General features: G+C 43.3%; 1 protein-coding gene across 8 annotated transcripts in view; it reads right to left on the bottom strand.

Annotated features, from left to right (window-relative positions):
- gatad2b (GATA zinc finger domain containing 2B) overlaps nt 1-20915 on the bottom strand; it is a 142347-nt gene that overhangs the window by 60549 nt on the left and 60883 nt on the right. For 3 of the 8 annotated variants that reach the window (XM_059979943.1, XM_059979946.1, XM_059979945.1), the window contains exon 1: nt 16877-17090. The exons of 4 other annotated variants lie outside the window; for them this stretch is intronic. In XM_059979943.1, coding sequence (XP_059835926.1) covers nt 16877-16983 — 107 coding nt within the window. In that variant the 5' untranslated portion in view covers nt 16984-17090. Of the gene's footprint in view, nt 1-16876; nt 17091-20915 lie in introns of those variants that run through there. One more of the 8 variants, XM_059979944.1, reaches the window with a different exon arrangement.

The raw sequence follows: 20915 nt of genomic DNA, 5'->3' as shown, positions 1-20915 counted from the left end.
AATTCCATTATGCTGGAAAATTGCAAAGAAGGAAAGAGAAAGCAGAAACTAAATGTAGAATGGTACAGCACAGGAACAGACCCTTTGGTTCATGATGCTGCGCTGAACTATTTAATCTAGTAACACCTAATTTCTTTTGCCTCCTCAGGTCTCCCTCAAAGACTTGGATGATTCAGGCCCAGGAACGGCTGCAGAATGTGCCAGGCTTTAAGTGCTTCCAAAAGGACAGGGAGGGAGACAAAACAGGTGTAGGAGTGGCACTGCTAATCAGGGGTAGTATCACGGCTTCAGAAAAGGAGGAAGTCATGGAGGGATCGTCTGCTGAGTTTTTGTGGGTGGAAGTTAGAAACATGAAGGGGGCAATGACTCTACTGAGTGCTTTTTTTTATATATAGACCCCCAATAGAACAGAGACATCGAGGAACAGATAGGGAGGCAGATTCTGGAACGGTGCAATAACAATAGGGTGGTTGTGATTGCTGTTTTCAACTTTCCTAATATTGACTGGCATGTCCTTACAGCAACGGGTTTAGACAGGGTGGAATTTGTTAGGTGTGTTCAGGAAGGATTCTTGATGCAATATGTAGATAAACCAACCAGAGGAGAGGGTGAACTTGATCTGGTATTGGGAAATGAACCTGGTCAGGTGTCAGATCTCTCCGTGGGAGGGCATTTTGAAGGTAGTGATCACAACTCTATCTCCTTTATCATAGCACTAGAGAGGGATGGGAGGAGAAAATGTGGGAACACATTTAATTGGGGTAGGGATAAATATGATGTTATTAGGCAGGAACTGTGAACATAAATTGGAGCAGATGCTCTCAGACTGGGAGCAGATTTCTGCCGGAAACGTACAGCAGAAATGTGGCAAATGTTGAGGGAACATTTGCATGGAGTTCTGCTTAGGTTTGCTCCATTGAGACAGGGAAAGGACAGTAGGGTAAAAGAACCCTGGTGCACAAGGGATGTGGAAAATCTAGTTAAGAAAAGATTACAAAAGGTTCAAGAAACTAGGCAATGTTGGGAGCTCTAGAAAATTACAAGGGTGCCAGGAAGGAGCTCAAGAATGAAATTAGGAGAGCTAGAAGGGGCCATGAAAAAGCCTTGGCAAGCAGGATTAAGGAAAACCCCAAGGCATTCTACAAGAATGGGAAGAGCAAGAGGATGAGCCGTGTGAGAATAGGACCAATCAGGTGCAATAGTGGAAGTGTATGCATGAAGCCAGAGGAGGTAGCGGAGGTACTTAACGAATATTTTGCTTCAGTATTCGCCAGTGAAAAGGACTCTGGCAACTGTGGGGATGACTTAAAGCAGACTGGAACACTTGAATGTGTAGACATATACGCTTGAGTGTATAGACATTAAGAAAGAGGATGTGCTGGAGCTTTTGAAAAGAGACCAGACCAGACAAAATGTACCCCAGGCTACTGTGGAAAGCAAGGGAAGAGACTGTTGAGCCTCTGGTAATAATCTTTGCATCATCAATAGGGATAGGAGAAGTACCAGATGATTGGAAGGTTGCCAACATTGTTCCCTTTTTCAAGAAAGGGAGTAAAGATAACCCATGAAATTATAGACCAGTGAGTCTTACTTCAGTGATGGGCAAGTTGTTGGAGGAGATCCTGAAAGACAGGATTTATGAGCATTTGGAGAGACATAATCTGGCTAGGGATAGTCAGCATTGCTTTGTCAAGGACAGGTCATACTTTACGAGCCTGACTGAATTCTTTGAGGATGTAACATTGATGAAGGTAGTACAGTGGATGTAGTGTACATGGATTTCAGCAAGGCATTTGAAAAGGTTCCCCATGCGAGGCTCATTCAAAAAGTAATGAGGCATGGGATTCAAGGAGACCTTGCTTTGTGGATCCAGAATTGGCTTGACCACAGAAGGCAAAGAGTAGCTGTGGATGGTTCATATTTTGCATGGAAGACAGTGACCAGAGGTGTTCCGCAGGTATCTGTTCTGGGACCCCTTCTCTTTGTGATTTTTATAAATAACCTGGATGAGGAATTAGAAGGTGAGTTAGTAAGTTTGCTGATGATACAAAAGTTGGGGGTGTTCTAAATCTTCTTCCCCTTTAATTATGCCCTCTAGCTTCAGAAATCTCTGCGATAAGAAAAAGTTTCCCCACTGTGAGAGGCACAGACAGGATGAATGCCCAGTCCTTTATCCAGGTTGCGCAATCAATAACTAGAGCTCACAGGTTTAGGGAGAGATTTAATAGGAACCAGATGGGCTACTTTTTCACTCAGTATTTGGAGTAAGCTGCCAGAAGAAGTGGTTGAGATAGGTACATTAATGACATTTAAAAGACAAGAATAGGACCCTTGGTTTAGAGGGATATGGACCCATTGCAGGCAAATTGGACTTGATTAGATAAGAATCTTGGTCAGCATAGAGGAGCTGGGCTGAAGGGTCTCCTTTTATGCTGTATGACTCTACTCTATCATTGCCCCTTATGATGTTCTGCACCTCCACCAGGTCCCCCTTCAGATCCTTCCATACCAAAGAAAGTAAACCCAGCCTTCCCAGCTATTTGTTGGAACTGAAACAAGAACATATTCAAGGAACTTTTGTAAAACTGTACATGAATAGTAGAATTTATTTATTTATTTAACGATACAGCACGGAGTAAGCCCTTCTGGCCCTTCAAGCTATGCTGCTCCAGAAACCTCACAACACTCATTTTACCGTAGCAAAATCACAGGGCAACTTACAATAATGCATTCCATGGGGAGGACGTACAGAAACTCCTTACAGAAGAGCGCTGAAACTGAACTCGGAACTCAGAATGTCCCGAGCAGTAATAGTGTCATGTTAACTGCTACACTACTCTGATACCCGGGAAAATAGAGAAGAGGGAATGAGAAGTTATGTTATATTGGATTTCCAGAAGGCTTTCAAAAAGTCCTCCACAGGAAGTCGGTTAACAAGGTGACAGTACATGAAATCGCGGGTAACAAACTGAGAATGGTTATAGGATAGAGTAGTAATAAACCAATTCCAATTGCGCAGAATATGCAAAAGACTGAAAGCATGGGTTTAAAGGCAGCTTCTATCCCACTGTTACAAGACTATTAAACGGTTTCCCTATACAATACGATGGACTCTTTATCTCACAATTTACCTCATTGTGGCCTTGTACCATATTGTCTGACTGTACTTTCTCTGTAACTGTTACACTTCATTCTGCATTGTTATTGTTTCTCCTTGTACTGCCTCAATGTACTGATGTGACAAAATGATTTGCATAAATGGCAAACAAAACAAAGATTTGTCACCATATTTGGGTACATGTGACAACATTAAACCAATTTACCAATTCTGTGACTGTCGAGGATGTAGTGGAAGCAGATATGACAGCAATGTTTAAGAGGCACTTAGAAAGGAACAGGAATGAAGGGATACAAACCCTATGCAGTCTGATGGGATTAGGCTGGCATTTAATACAAAGGGCAAAACAAAAAAATCAATCTGAGAGTCAACGTTGCAAGGATATTTTAAAATAGTTTAAGCTTCCCTCAGTCAATGCTCCAGTAATGAAGAGGTATGCCTTGCTTTAAAATATTTGTACACCTGCCTTTCACTAGAAGCAAGACCAGTGGTGCTGAGGTTTAGAGGGCTGTTGCTGTACTGTGACGTATGTAGAGATCAGTGCTTGGGTCCCAGCTATTTACAATTATTTGACTGAGTGCCCCAAATGCTCCAAATTTAGTGACGATACTAAATTATGCGGGACGCTGAATGCAGAGAACATAAAGAGGCTTCAAGGGACATACACGTATTGACTGAGTGGGTGAGAGCACAGTGGTGAAGTCTAATGTGGAAAAATGCGGTCAGCATTTTGCTGCATAAAATGGGAAGGTGGGATGTTTGTGTGTTGGCAGAAAAATTAACGGTATTATGGAGGTTAGTGCAGTTTGTCAGCGATCACCATTGGGTTATGGCTCCTGCCGCTGTCTGTAAGGAGTTTGTACGTTCTCCACTTAACCATGTGGGTTTCCTCTGGGTGTTCTACTTTCCTTCCATATTCCAAAGACGTATATTAGGATTCTTGAGTGTGGCCATGCTATATTGACACAAGAAGCATGCAACAATTGCGGCTGCCCCCAACTCAATTCCTCATTGATTTGAATTGATGCAAAAAGACATATTTCAAAGTATGTTTCAATGTACATAGGACAAATAAAGGTAATCTCTAAAATCTCTTCAGAAATTTAGTAGTGTTGGTGTTCCAAAGAATGCTGGTGTGCTTGTCCACAAATGACTGAAGACCAACATACAGGTGCCACATATGTTAACCTCCATATCCAGAGGGTTTGAATGCAGAGACCAGGGACCACAGCTTGAGAATGCATGGCAGCCCATTTGGAACTGAGAAGAAGATGTCTTCACCCTTTGGTGAACCTTTGAAGTTTTCTTCTCCACAGAGCTCGGAGGCTCACCTGTAGTGTTCATTCAGAAAAGAGATCCAGCGATTTCTAGACACTAAGGTAATCAGGGGTTATAATGATAGTATTGGAAACATATGCTGATGTGGGAGTTCAGCCATGAACTTATGAAACCAATAGCCTGTCCTGGCCCAACCACAAAAAGATGTCATGGCCAAGAAAACTCACCAACCTCTACCTTCTCAGGATATGCCCTTATTTTTATCAATATACCACAGAAAACACTCTATCTGGATGCACCACAGCTTGGTATGACAACTGCTTTGTTTGAGACTGCAAGAACCTGGAGAGCTGTAGACATAGCTAACACATCATGGAAACAAGTCCCCCTCATCCACCACCACTCCCTCCCGCCGACAGAAACTGTCTATACTTCTCGCTGCCTCAGTAAAGCAGCCAGCATAATCAAAAACCCCACCCACCTTCTTCCATTGGGTAGGACAGACAAAAGCCTGACAGCTTCCACCCAGCTATTATAAAGACTATTGAATGGTTTTCTGGTATGATAAGATGGACTCTTGACCTCACAATTTGCCTCATTACTTTATCGTTTACCTGCACTGCACTTTCTCTGTAGCTGTTACACTTTATTCTGCATTGTTATTGTTCTCATTGCACTGTGTAATGACTTGATCTGTGTTAAAAGTGTGCAAGGTAAGCTTTTCACTGTATCTTGGTATGTGTCAATAATAAACAAATGCCAGTTTCGAATGTTGGAACAGGAATGAAGGGTCCAATGTTTAAACCCCTCCTATTTCACGTAGAAAAGTGAGAACTGACAAACAGTGGTTCAGATTCAGTACTGGAATTTGGAAGTAGGATATCACATGCCAGAAGGCATCATCACTTTCTGTTCTAGTTACAGTTGGCCCTTCTTATCCACAGAGGATTGGTTCTAGGAACCCCCCCCGCGGATACCAAAAAACACGGATGCTCAAGTCCCTTATTTAACCTGTCTCAGAGTGGTCTTTAGGACCCAGCGGAACCCCGAAACCTTATTTAACCTCCCTGTGCAGTGGACATTAGGACCCAGCGCAGCTCTGAATCCGTAGTGTTTCTGTTCACAAAAATAATAACAATCACGATTAAAAATAAAGTGGAAGTAATAAAGCGATCAGAAAGAGGTGAAACGCCATCGGTCATTGGAAAAGCGTTAGGCTAGTCGGTCAACGATCGGAACAATTTTAATGGAGCATTTGAAAGGCCCTGCCCTGATGAAAGCTACAATTATTACTAAGCAACGCAGTGGTTTAATTATTGAAATACATTACGTTTCTTAAGTGTTTTATATGCATAGAAAGGTAAAATATATACTATATACTAAGACAAACGTTTGACTAACTGATGCTAAATAATACCATACATACCTGTTCCGACTTCAAATCCGACTTAAAGACGGACTCAGGAACGGAACTCGTTCATAATCAGGGGACTGCCTGTACTTTAAAATCATCTCTAGATTATTTATAATACCTAATACTATGTAAATAGTTGTTATACTGTATTGTTTAGGGAATAGTGACAAGAAAAAATAATCTGTACATGCTCAAATAATGAGTGCTGGGGAGAGAACATCCGGGTTTTCCTGATCCGTGGTTGGTTGAATCCGCAGATGCGGAACCCGCGGATAAAGAGGGCTGACTGCACTCACTGGAGTCTCAGTCAAATGCTATAGGCTAGTGTGGATATGATGGGCTGAAAGGCCCGTTTCTCTGCTACTCCCCCAGAGGAAGGGGTTTTGACCACCACTTTGGGAGTCTTACTGCCCCTCCCAACAAATGTAGTGATGATAAAAGGAGACAGTTGATCAAATTCAGTGTCCAGTGAATTCCTACAAAAGCCAAGTCTCCTCAACACACATCTTTGATACAACTTCACTCACACATCTAAATTATATTGTCACACAGAAACAGCATAGAAAAAGGCCCTTTCGCCCAAATTGTTCATGCTGTAATAAGCCATATCTTCCAAGTTCAAGCTTACAGAACACTGAACATTATAGTACAGTACAGACTCTTTGGCCCACAATGTAGTGCAGACTTTTTAATCTACTCCAAACAAGACTAAGCTAACTTTTTCCTCCAGCATAGCCCTCCATTTTTCTATCATCCACGCACCTCTTAAGAGTTTCTTAAATGTCCCTAATGTACCTGCCTCTAATGTACTGCTGTTAATGTACAGTGGCATGCAAAAGTTTGGGCACCCCTGGTCAAAATTTCCGCAGATTTTTGATGATGCTTAGGTCGGGGGACTGTGAGGGCCATGGCAAAACCTTCAGCTTGCGCTTCTTGAGGTAGTCCATTGTGGATTTTGAGGTGCATTTAGGATCATTAACCTGCTGTAGAAGCAATCCACTTTTCGTCTTCAGTTTTTTTTTTTACAGATGGTGCTTCCAGAATTTGCTGGTATTTAATTGAATTCATTCTTCCCTCTACCAGTGAAATGTTCCCCACACCACTGGCTGCAACACAAGCCTAAAGCATGATTGATCCACCCCCGTACTTAACAGTTGGAGAGGTGTTCTTTTCATGAAATTCTGCATCCTTTTTTCTCCAAACATACCTCTGCTCTTAGTGGCCAAAAAGTTCTATTTTAACTTCATCAGTCCACAGTACATGTTTCCAAAATGCCTCAGGCTTGTTTAGATGTTCCGTTGCAAACTTCTGACGCTGAACTTTGTGGCGAGGACACAGGAAAGGATTTCTTCTGATGACTCTTCCATGAAGGTCATATCTGCGCAGGTGTTGCTGCACAGTATAACAGTGCACCACCACTCCAGAGTCTGCTAAATCTTCCTGAAGGTCTTTTGCACTCTTATGGGGGTTTTGATTTGCCTTTCTAGCAATCCTACGAGCAGTTCTCTCGGAAAGTTTTCTTGGTCTTCCAGACCTCAACCTGACCTCCACCGTTCCTGTTAACTGCCATTTCTTAATTACATTACGAACTGAGGAAACGGCTACCTGAAAACACTTTGCTATCTTCTTATAGCCTTCTCCTGCTTTGTGGGCATCATTTATTTTGATTTTCAGAGAGCTAGGCAGCTGCTTAGAGAAGCCCATGGCTGCTGATAATTGGGACAAGTTTTGAGGAGTCAGGGTATTTATAAAGCTTTGAAATTTGCATCACCTGGCCTTTTCTAACGATGGCTGTGAACAAGCCATAGCCCTAACAAGCTAATTAAGGTCTGAGACCTTGGTAAAAGTTATCTGAGAGCTCAAATCTCTTGGGGTGCCCAAACATTTGCACGGTGCTCCTTTCCTTTTTCCCCCCACTCTAAAATTTTACAAGACAAAAATAATACACTATTCTTGCTTAAAATGTTGAAAAGAATGTTTCATCTTTAACTTTATGACTTTTGGAGATCAGTTCATCTTCTACTCACTTAACTATTCACAGTAACAGGAATTTTGACCAGGGGTACCCAAACATTTGCATGCCACTGTATCTGCTTTACCAACACCCCTGCCAGAGTTTTCCACACACCAACACTTTCTGTGTAAAGAAATATTTACCTCTGATATCCCTCTAATACTTTCCTCCAATTACCTTAAAATAAAACCCCCTTCTATTAGCAATTTTCTCCCTGAGAAAAAGCTTCTGACTATCCACTCTATTTTGTACACCTCTATTAGGTTTTGATTTCTCATTCCTGCTACAATTCTGCATATACACATTTGAGATCTCCTCATCCTCTAAATAATAGTGGCCTGTCCCTTGGTTCAATTGCCCAGTAACCAATATTGCCTGTGTTCACTGGGTTTTCAGATGATTCACTGCTTCTTTTGCATAAAACAGATGCTTCAGGTCTGTTTTAAAATCCAAGTAATAAATAAACCCCAATTAAAAAGCAGCTCAGTTGCTGGTCTGATGACAGGTAAGCAGAGGTAAGCGGAAGGATGCATGTGTACCAGACCAGAGAGCAAAAGGTTTTAATACTTCTCAGCAGAGATGGGACACACAGATCTAAATGTGGTGCAAGTGGCTGGATACTTGCAGTTGCTGTGACGATCCTATTGGTTCTATGTGACATGAAAGGACAGGCATGAAGTGGGAGAAGTGCCAGAAGAAAGACCTATAAGGAAAAGACCAGGCTTCCATTAATTAAGCCCCCTTCACAATCATCAGTCTCCTGGCCAATAAAGAACTTTTGAAGCACTGTCACTGTAAGTGAGGGTCAAGGAAAGACATGATCAGGAGTTTTTTTTAACATTAAGAGCCATTTACTTGACAAGTCAAGCATCAGAGTCACTCATTAGACAAGCACTTGAATTGGCTTGGCTGGGAAATGGGATTAGTGTAAATGATATTTGATTTAAGAGTTAAGATTAGCCTTATTTGTCACAAGTACATTGAAATATTGGGACATACAGTGAAATGCATCGTTTTGCATAAAATCAAATCAGTGAGGTTTGTGCTGGGGGTATGTCACCACCCTTTCCACAATTTACTGATTCTTTGGAACATGGGAGGAAACTGGAACACTGAGGGGAAACCCACATGGTCATGGGGAGAATGTAAAAACTCCTTACAGACAGTGGTGAGAACTGAATACCAATCAGTGATTGCTGGAGCTATAAAGCAATTGTGCTAACGGCTATGGTACCGTCCAGCCCCAATAAGAGATGTTGCTGGGAAAATAATTCATGTGGAGTCACTGCGAGCAGGGTCAAACCTACACAGGGAATCTCCTTTGGATTTCCAGTCCAATGCCTTAACCACATGGACAGCGCAGCTGCATTTGTGATGGAGATGGATAAAAGAAGTTGTTTCTGTGCAGTATGACAATGATTAAGGTCCGTAGATAAAGTACAGTCATGAACAATTTGCTCTGGGTATTCAAGGATTTTTTTTATATCCAGAGGAACTCAGTCCTATGAGGAGCAGTTGAAATAGATTGCCTGGGTGCATACAGGGCACACACACAAGAAAGGACATATGCTGCTGGAGAGACTCAGTGGATCAGGCAGCATCTCTGGAGGTGAACAAACCCCTGCTCCAAGTTCCTCCTGAAGCTCATTTTTTGCATATAGGGGAAGCTGGGTGGGCAATATAAATACAAGTTAGAGATGTGAAGAGACACTGGGATACAGAAACAGGTGTACAAAATCATGAGGGTATAGATACAGAGGTAGCATGATGACATACAGGAAAAGTGAACTAAAAACTAGAGAACAAAGTTTTAAGGTGAGAGGTGAAAGATTTAAAAGGGATCTAAGGGGCAGCTTCTCCATGCAAAGGATGGTTGGTGTATTGATCAAACTGCCAGAGAAGGTGGTTGAGGGAGGTACAACAACAACATTTAAAAGATATTTGAATAAATCCAAAGATAGGGCGGTTTAGACTAGAGATAAGGGCCAAACATGAGCAAACAGGACTAACTTAGGAAGGCACCATGGTATGAGATTCTAGAAATTTTGAGCAAAAGACACAATTGCTTGAGAAACTCAGCAGGGTCAGGCAGCATCTATGTAGGACAACATACAGTTGATGGTTCAGGTTGAACCATCAACTGTTTATTTCTCTCCACTGATGCTGCCTGAACTGATGAGTTTCTCCTGCATTTTGGGTATGGTGCTTGGCATGGACGAGTTGGGCCAAAATTACCATTTCTCTCAATGATTTAACACCCACCAAACCCAGCATCTATCCATTCATAATAACCATTCATTATTCTCATTTTATGTCTGCCACAGCTTACCAACTGCCTCCACATTGAATACCTACCAGAGAGAGTAAGCACTGTGCAGCACTGTGAATTTATTTATTATTGTCATAGGTACTGAGATCTAGGGAAAAGCTTCTCTTGCATACTGTTCATAGCCTGGATCTCAACCTGAAGTAGGTCCTGAATTCCTAAGCTGCTGCCTCTGTAGATGTAGGTATAGAGAGATACAGCCTGGGAATGGGACTTATGTTCCACTGAGCTCCATTAAGAATAACCCTACATGAATCTATTTTCTTTTATTCTTCCTATATCAACTTCCCCTAAGATTCCATCCCTCACCCACACTAGAGTGGGGACAATTTATAATGGACAAGTAACGCACTTTGTTGGGACGTGCGAGGAAACCGGAAGAAACCCACACAGTCACAATCTCCGCATAAGCAGCGCTGGAGGTCAGGGTGTCTGGAGGAGACATAGCAGCTCTATTGGCTGCACCAGTGAGTCACCAGAGAGCAGGAAAGTACAGATGGGCTGAATGGCCTTCAAGTTCTATGCGATGCATGGCTCCTATACTATGTTCTGAACAAAGCACACAAAATGATAAATGAACTCAGCAGGTCAGGCAGCATTTATGGAGAGGAATAAACAGTAGACCTTTAGGGTCAGGATCCTTCATCAAGCCATCCAATCCTGAAGAACAGTCTTGGCCTTAAATGTCAACTGTTTATTCATTTCTATACAGGTATATGCTGCCTGATTTCCTGCATCCACACAATCTCACGTTCATGCTATGTACTGAAAAATGCTTAATGATTTAAACTGAGGGTTCCAAAGTCAGAAGAGGAGGAGAAAATGAATGTGCCGCCATCCAGCAAAGGGGAGATGAAGTGCACATAATGTACAGGCCATCCCTGAGTAAGAAACAACTTCTGTTTTTAAATTGTTCCATAAGGCAACTTTGCCCTTAAGTCACAAAATGTACAAAAGCCACTCAATATGATAACCATACCTCCATAGATTGTAATGAATAGCATCAAAAGTATACAAGACTGATAACAGAGAACAATTAGTGAAGTTGGGGGAAGAGAGAGATAGACGGAAAGAAAAAAAGATCATGAATGAGAAAGAGACAGAATGAGAGTGTGAGAGGGAGACAGAGTGAGTGTGTGTGTGACAGAGATATCGACAGAGTGAGAGCACATGAGAGACAGAGGCTGGGGGAGAATGAGTGTGTAAGAAAGTGAGAATGAGAGAGTGTGAGAGAATATGAGAAGGGAGTGAAAGACAAGAGGGAAGAAAGGAAAATAGTTCTACCATTTGTAGGAGTGACTGTACGTATGTACGTTAGACTTTTAAATTAAATAATATGGACACCCCACATATGAGTGAGCTACCCATTAGTCAGGTATTTGTCACCCCAGAAGGGCCTGTATGCTGCAGAATCTGTGCTTGGCGATTCAGCTCTCTGTGAATACTGATGCCATCGGGCTTTGTTTTCAGTATTAACAAAGAGATCCTCTGACCGAGAAGTTAGTCTGGTTCAGTGGACAGTATTCTCACCAATGCAGTAGGCTATGTACCAAAATCCCACTTCAGATTCTCACGTGCAAAATGGAGGATAGCACTACGGCATCTGCACCGTCACAAGTGCTGCTCTTGGTTAATACACTGGCATGAAACTCCACCTGTTGTACAGTCACACAGCACAGAAATAAGCTATTCGGCCCAACTAGTACAAGCTGACCACAATGCCCACCTAAACTGGCCCCATTTGGGACATATTCTTGTCCAGGCCTTCATTACTCAGGGGATTGAGTACAAGAACCTCTAGGCAATGTTTCAGCTCTATAAAACTCTGGTTAGACCACACTTGGAGTATTGTTGTCAATTCTGGTGTGCTCATTATCGGAAGAAAGTGGAAGCATTAGAAAGAGTACAAAGAATATCAAGATGCTGTCTGGATTATGAGGAAAGTTTAAGTGAGCTAGGGATTTTTTCTTCAGGCTAAGGAAGTTGAAATGTGACTTGATTCAGGTATGTAAGATTATAAGAGGTGGACAGCCAGAACTTTTTTGCAGGGTGGCAATGTCCAATACCAGAGGACTCCCTTTTACGATGCGTGGTGGACGGTTTAGGGGAGATGTCAGAGGTAGATTGTTTACACTGAGATTGGTAAGTCTGGAACATACTGTTGAGGTGATGATGAGGCTGATTAGGGACATTTGAGATCCTTAAATAGGGACACGTATGTAAGAAAAATTGAGAGTACTGAGAAAACTGGTGAGAGAAATGGAGTGGTGTAGGAGAGAGGGGTTAGATTAATCATGGAACAGGTTAAAATGCTGGCATAACATCATAGGTTAAAGGGCCCATACTGTGCCATACTATTCTATGTTCCTTCTAAATATTGTCAGTGTATCTGCCTCAATTACTTCCTCTGGCAGCTCGTTCTGTAACCCTACCATCCTCTGTGTAAAATAATTGCCCCTCAGGTTCCTATTACATCTCCTCTCCCCCCCCCCCCCCCCACCACCTCTCATCTTAAACCCATGCCCTCTAGTTCTTGATTCTTCAATTCTGGGAAAAGGACTGTGTACATTTAACCTATCTCCGCCCTTCGTGATTTTACCCACCTCTGTAAGATCACTCCTCAGTTTGCTATACTCAAAAGGTACGTGGAAGAGAGTCCACAGTCATGAACGGGAAGAGGAGAGAGAATGTCCTCACGCAGTTTATTCCCTGGGCCCTCAGTAATTACAGCATCTCTGCGGGATCTTGTTGAATTCAATGTGTGACCATAGCTTAGAACTCTAACAATGAAGAGGTTTGGGATGTGCTGAGGTTGGAGATGAAATAAAGCATATTGAGGAATGCAAGATGGAAAGCGGGATATGGGAAGAGTAAAAGAGAGTGGTACGATTGAACTGATGTGGGTTTGTGGGAACGGAGCACAGACAGGATTGAGATAATGTGGTGTGATCTCTCCATATTGCATATCAGGATGTTGCTTAGCAACAACAGCTTTGGTTGGGACAATTTATGCAAATCAGAGGGCTAAACACATTTATCCAATGATCTGCAACCACACGTAACAATTTTGCGCTATTTAAAAAAAGAGCAAAATCTATACTTTAAATGGGTTTCATTCTGTAGAATTTGGCAAAAGGATAAAAAAAAGCAGATGGATGAATCATTTGTGACAGGTTCAGGACTAGGTTCATACAGAGGAACGACGAGGGTACAAAGGACACAGCCAGGTTTCTGTGTGTGTGCATGTGCATGTATGCATGTGCGTGTTTATCTGCGTCTCTAACTTGCTGCTAATGGCTATAACTTTGGAACAACACAGATAAAGCAGATGATGCTGTTGGTAAGTATGGTGAAGGCGCAAGACTGCTTCCTCGTCACTCAAAACTGTGGCTCCAGGCTCCATGAGGTGCCACATGTAGTTTTCACCTTGCCCTTTGACTGTGAAGGTTGCCTCTGGGTTTCCCCAGTCTCTGAAGACCTGTTGGTGGATGGGTTAATTAGCCGTTCCCAGTCTAGGAAGATCAAGCTAGTAGGAAAGAGAATGGGTTGTGGGGTGATGGCCAAGGTCTGCAGATTGGACCAGTCAGATTTAGGTTAATTCTGATCCAGTCAAACAAAACACAGAATAGTACAACGTAGGAACAGTCCATTTTTACGCCATGAGGAGCCAGGGGTATTGGGAGGCACCAGGGAAAGGGGACCGAGGGCTTGAGTTTTGTGAGCAACTGAAGGGTGAACAAATTCCAAAGTGAGATTTAATGGAAACCATGCAGTTTAAGCCTTCCACTGGTTCTTGAAACTCTCGTTGGGGAGTGACCAGAGTAGGATCTGACACAGTGAAACATGACGTGCTGTAACACGTGGGAACAGCGTCTAGACATTTGCTGATGTGGTTCAAGGACTGTTGAGACAAACAGCACTAACTGAACTTCCTTCCACAACACTGACATCCCTTGCTCTGCATTTCTGTGCATTACTTCATTTGCCACCGATTTAAGGAGTTGGTAATGGGGCAGTTGGTTGCAAACTGTCACATTAGATTTTTATGTTTCTCAGCTCAGTCTACAGGAAGCTTTATGCCCATTGGAGAGGTGTATCATCTGATTCACATTCCCACTAGCAGTGCAGTACTCCTTCAGTATTGCCGTGGGAAGCTTCAGCCAGGGTACATTCTCTAATGTGTTTTAGTAATATATCCAGATGATTGCAGGTAGAAACCGCTTCTTGCTTCAGAGTGACTGCAACCCATGGTCAAAGATTCTAGGACAATACTTATTCCCCTGCTTATCAGGTTCCTGTTAAATTTCTCCCCTTTCACCTTAAACCTGTGCCTTGCAATTCTTGATTTCCTATCCTTAGGACAAAGACTATTCATTCACCCTTGTCTATGCCCTTCATGGTTTTATGCATCTTTATAAGACCACTCTTCATTCTCATACACTCCAATGAAAAGAAGTCCCAACTGCTCAACATCTTCCTAACTTGGTTTTTTGAGTCCTAGTAACATCCTTGTAAATTTGTGTTTTTTCCAGTTTAATTCCACCTTTCTTATAGCAAGGTGACCAAAACAGAACGCAATATTCCAAACATGGCTACTTCAACACTTTGTACAAATACAACATGACGTCCCAACTTCCATATTCTGTGTCTTGATTAATGAAGTCCAGCAGGCCAAAACCTTCTGTACCAATGATGCTGCTTGCATTTCTCAGCTCATTTATGGGAGGCGTAATAATGTCTATCATGTGAGCTCTACCGTTTTCCCAGGATTGACACGTCTAATACTCCCTGTCACCTTAATTATGCAGTAAGTTAAAGGAGATATATGCCAGGCAAGTTGTTTTTGAACAAGAATGGTGAGTAATTAGAATGTGCAGCCAGGGGTGGTGGTGGAGACAGATATGATAGAGGAGTTTAAGAGGCTCTTAAAAAGGCACAAGAATATGCAGAGAATGGACAGATATGGGCCATGTGTAGGCAGATTGGAGGAGGCATCATTAGCTTAATTAGTCCAGCACACAACATCTTGGAATGAAGGGCCAGTTCCTGTGTACAGTTCTATTTTCTTAATATCAAGGTCCCTCCATCCACTGAAAACACTCATTTACTAGTTCAAAACCCATCATCTATTCAGCCCTTTCTATTAAGCCTCCCCTTCCTCTAACCATAACAGATTACTGAAATCCCCTGCATTTTTCTTTGTTGATCACCTTTACAGAAAGGCATGCTGTCTGGAATGGAGCAAGAAGCTATCTTGCTCTAGGGAAGATGAGAGCAGTGGGTTTTTAAAATAAAAGTTAGGAAATCCAAGAACTAGTGCTGCTAGCTGACAAATAATACCCTCCCCCCCCCCCCCGGTTGAAAGAAGGCGGGGGTCAGAGCCAGTGACCATCATCACCACTACACAGGCTGACAATACTTAGACTGGCCAGAGTAACAAACTCTTCAGGAGGAAGAAGTGGTGAACTGTAATGAACCTTGGTAACAGTGGGAGGGGTGAAGAAAATGGGAGACAGGGAGGCAGTAATTAAAGAAGCAGACTGATGGAAGACAGATTGTAGGAGCTGGAGAAACTAATGCACATGGAACTGGTGCAGGGTCAAATGACTGAATGGAGAGAGGCTGTGCATTGTAAATCGATATGGAACTGACAGCAAGAAAGCACACAGTTCACTGGCTGGAAAACCCGCGTGGACACTACAGGCATCTGCACAGGGAGAGCCACTCTGCTTGCATTGGCAGGCGACTAACAAGCAGGGGTGAGGGCGGGGGCACAGCTCGGGTATGCAGCTGTGGAAGTGAATGGCTGGCCCGTTCCTCAGCGAGTACCGCCTGAACGCCCTGCTAAAAAGAAAGAAGTGGTGTGGAGAGTGCAAGGGAGAGGGAGAGAGAGAGAGAGAGAGAGAGAGAGATATATGAATGAGCGGCATTCATACCAACAACTTAGCGCAACCAGGATCGTGAAGTGGGGAAGTGCTGAGTGGTGGTGATTCCCAGGAATCAGTATATAATTGTTAAGGAGTAAAATAAATACCGGCAGGAGCAGACAGCTTGGATCCGCACAGATCGGAACGGCTCGAGGGTAAAAGGAGGGGAGATTTCTTCATGCTCCCTTCATCTGTGCCACGCTCTCTCTCGTGAACACAAAATGTTGTGGCTTCCTGCGAAGCCCGTGCACACTTCCTTATTTAATGGCCTGTAATTTCTCCAGACTGCAGACCACCCTTTTGTAGTCTGCGACAGCAGGGCTCTCCTGGCAGGCAGCCAACACTCACAGTTGCCTGAGAATAAGCTCCTGACTCCCAAGAGCTAGGGCTGGAGAGGAATTTGCAGAGGCGTGTGTGTGTGTGTGTGTGTGTGCGCGCGTGCGTGTGTGTATATGTGTGTGTGTGTGTGTGTGTGTGTGTGTGTGTGTGTGTGTGTGTGTGAGAGAGTGAGTGTGTCTGAGCGTGTCTATGAGTGAGAGAGTGAGTGAGTGAGAGAGTGTGCGTGTGCGTGTATATATATATACATACATACACACACACACACACACACATACATATGAGTGTGTGTGTGTGTGTGTGTGTGTGTTTGTTTTCAGACAAAGGAATTTCAGACAGGCTGCTTTGACGGGCAAGGAGAGAGGAAATCCCTCACCCCACCCCCATATACACAGCTCCTAATGCCACACAGCATTTTGAGAAATAAAACCCTACACACATACACATATTTCTTGATACTCACAGCTCAGACTCCTCCCCTCTCCTGTACTGCTGCTCCCCACAGCTGTTTGAAGAATGAAAGAAGTGATTCAATGCAGCCCTCTCTACAGTGGCCGGGCAGCCCCACATTCTGTGCCATCCCTCCAGGGACGGCCAAAACCCTTTCAAGCGGGCACACCTTGCCAGGCGCTTATGTTTACAGAGCGGTGAGGGACCCGTGGACCACAATGCCTTGCGGGCTTCCAGTCCGAGGTAAAGAACCGGTTCCAGCCAGTCGTAACCTCAGGCCTATAGTAATCTCCCAAAAAAACTTTCTTCCCCCCCTTCTTTTTTGGCGGTCCCGAGTAAATAGGCTGGGAGAAATGCACGCAATCGCCCGCTCAAGCCTGACTTCGGGTGGGTTAACTCCTTCACTGCCATGCAAGCGGGAGCGCCTGTTTGGCACCAGCACGCTTTCAGTATCGGTTTAAACTCCCCCCCCCCCCCCCCCCGCCAACACCGTTCTTAACCCTTTAAGCTCGTTGTTTCCACATTAGTGGCTTTAGAGAACAAGGACACATTGCCTCTGGTGTAGCGCTCACTCGACAGCAAGGGTGCTGAGGAGGAGGCAATGCATCCAAACCCTAGTTCAGCCCATGGACTGCTGAACAAAATGACTTCATTTCACGTGGGGACTGAACCCAGAGATGACCTCACCTGTACTGGGTGAGAGTAAGTGATTCTATGCAGGCCAAACCCACTTTGTAAAACTTGGCCAACTAGTAAATGTCACTGGGCAGTCTGGTAGCATGGACAGACGGGGGTGGGGGTATGGGGGGGATAGATCCACTGCCTCGGCTCTACAGACCTAGGTTCAGTCTCGACCTCTGTCGCTGCCTTTTTGTGCATGGTGCTTGCACATTCTCCCAGCGATTACTGGGTTTCCACTGGGTGTTCCAATTTACTCCCACAACCTAGTACTGTGCAGGATCAGTGGGTTAAGTGGCCACTGTCCATCTCCAAGTGTGTGGGTGAAGGGGAAGATCTGAGGAAGTGAGGAAGATGAAGGGAGAATAATAGAAAATGTCTAATGTAGAATTTGTATAAATGGGTCAAGTATAACATAGGAGCTGTATCTCTCTATATCACCTCAGAGGCAGCAGCTTGAGAATTCAAGACCAACTGAGGTAAAGATCCCCAGCACTGAGATAGTGCTGTACCATCCAAAGCACAGTCCCTGTATACAGACAGCTAACCTAACTGCTTCTCATTCCCTCTGTTGGGTGTTAATGACTCTAGCCTCTACCCAGGCCACTTGAGTTCTCTGGTTGTTACATTTCATGTCTACTCCCCAACAATGTCAAAGGAAAATAACATCACATGTAATCATACACTGGCTGACTGGACATAATGAAAATTACACAGCATGCCACCCTGCTGGTTGGGCATGGCTGGCCACTCATGTCCAACACCACACTCCACCACATGGCAAGGGGTTATCTGCAGATGGAGGAAAATATTCAGACATTTGAAACAATGCAACATTTTACTGCACTGTCTGAATGTGACTGACACAGATACACACAAATTTTCATATTATTTAGATGGGCGCCTAAAGCACCATTCCAAAGTGGCTCCAGGCCAAGAGAAGAAAAAAGAATTTGTAATGCAGATAGCCGAAGGATGGCAGACCACAATGGGCTGAAGAGCCTGTTTCTGTGCTGTACCACTCCACTCCTACTGAGTCCTTGGAATCTCCAGCCCACAACTGCTCAGGATTGCTGGAATGGTAGTGTGCCTCATTGAAGTTCTCACTGAGCCTCAGCAGGAAAAGAGCCCACCATTTCACATTCTACCAACTCAGCCACCTTCAGCCTCATTTGTGGAAGCCTGTGGGTCCATAGTGCCCTTCATAGTAATTAAGTGGAAGCAATTTATCCTTAATCTCAGAAGTCATAATATGGTAAAGTAGGAATGACATCAATCATGTGATGGCATTCTCAGTTCCAAGTCCCAACCTCAGACTGTGTATTAAGGGTGCTGAATGGTGAGCAGAATATTTATTTACCTAGCAGTTGTGGGCTGGAAATTCCATCCATGAGATTAAGAACAGTCCTGGCATTTTCAGTATTTAGTGACCATCTCTCAAGGTGGCCAAATCGAGGGGTCTAAAATTGCACAAACCAGATTGGGTAAGAATGGAAAATTTCTATCCCTCAAGTACATTAATGCTCAGATGGGTTACAGCAAATCATTAGCTGGTTACCATCACTAATTTTGTTCAAAAAAATCCAGATTTATGTTATTACATCAATGTAATTTCCCACAACCCTGTGCTAGTTTCAAACTGGTGTCTCTGGATCAACAGTTCAGAACTGTGGTTGACTTCAATAAATTAACCATTCCACTCACAGCTCCCATCGGACAGGAGGTACACAAGTCTGAAGTTCAGGAACAGCTACTTCCCTTCAACCATTCGGTTCTTGAACCGACCGGCACAACCCTGATCACTACAGTTTCACAACACTAAGACCACTTTGATCATTTTGCACTAAAAGGAACTTTGTTTTTTTCTTCATTCTTGTCAGAATTAAGTATAATTTATGTTTACATTTTATTTTCCTGATGAATTCTGGTTATCTAATGTTATGCGACTGTGATGCTGCTGCAAGGAAGTTTTTCACTGCACCTATGCAAATATATACTTGTGCATATGACAATCAACTTGACTTTGCCTTTATAGACCAGCAGTGTGGGATTTTTTAAACATAAACTGCACAGAATCCACAGCTCAGAAACAGCAATTCAGCCCAACAAATCTGTGTCAATTCATTGGCCACACACCATCTTCCTGCCATATCAGATTGTGCTTTTAATCCTTCTTTCCCCATGTTCCTCTAGATTCCCATTCACTAAATCAATGCCAGTTCTTCTATGAGCAAGTTCCATTGGTATTTTTGTCTCCAAAGACATTAGTGTAACTTCAAAGAATGAAAAGCTTCAGCCAGGGTCAGTAATCTACCACATCATTAAGGACCCTCACCATCTAGGACGTGCCTTCTTCTCATTATTAATACCATGGAGGAGGTACAGGAGCCTGAACATACACACTCATTTTAGGAAGTTTCTTCCCCTCCACCATCAGATTTCTGAACAGCAGAACAGTCCATGGATCCTTGATCATCTTTTACACTTTCTGTTTGTAATTGATAGCGTATTTTATGTATTTAACTGTACTGCTGTCACAAAACAACAAATTTCACAACATATGTCAGTAAAAATAAACCTGATTCAGGTTCAGATTCAAGGCTGACAGTTACCCAATGACACCACAGGCCCAGGGTCAAGTTGCAGTTTCCCACTTTGAGATGGGGTCATTTTTTCTGCTTATGTTATTTATGGCAGCGTGGACCCAGACATGTAGGATAGAAACAGGCCCTTCAGACCATCAAAACCCAGCATTCTCCCCAAATCCTACAATAATCACGATTTATTCTCTACGCATTCTTATCAACTAAGCTTGCAAAATTCTACTCCTCACCCACACACTGAAGGGAGGAGCAATTTATAGCAGCTGATTAATCCACTCACCACGCACATCTTTAAGATGGGAGTAACATACAAACTCCAAGCACATAGCACCAGAGGTCAGATCATAAGATACAGGAGCAAAATCAGGCCATTTGGTGCATCAACCAACTTTGCCATTTAATCGTGGCCGAATTCTTTCTCTATCCCCATTCTCCTGCCTTTGCCCTGTAATCCTTTACCAACCTAGTAGCTATTAATCTCTGCCTTAAAAACACATCAATTTGGCCTCCAGAGCCCTCTGTGGAAACTATTTCCACAGATTCACCAGCCTTTTGCTGAAGAAATGCCTCACCTCTGTTCTAAAAGGACATCCTTTTATTCTGAGGCTGTGCCTTCTGGTCCTGAACTCTCATACTGTTAGAAACATCCTCTCCATGCCTACTCAATCCAGGCCTCAATGAGATCCTTCTGAACTCCATTGAATAGAGGCCCAAAGACATAAAACAGGTGAAGCCTTTCATTCCTGGGATCACTCGTGTGGACTTCCTCTG

Source organism: Hypanus sabinus, chromosome 9 (assembly GCF_030144855.1).
Source record: "Hypanus sabinus isolate sHypSab1 chromosome 9, sHypSab1.hap1, whole genome shotgun sequence".
NCBI classification, from domain to species: domain Eukaryota; kingdom Metazoa; phylum Chordata; class Chondrichthyes; order Myliobatiformes; family Dasyatidae; genus Hypanus; species Hypanus sabinus.
This window is presented reverse-complemented; position numbering and strand designations above follow the sequence as displayed.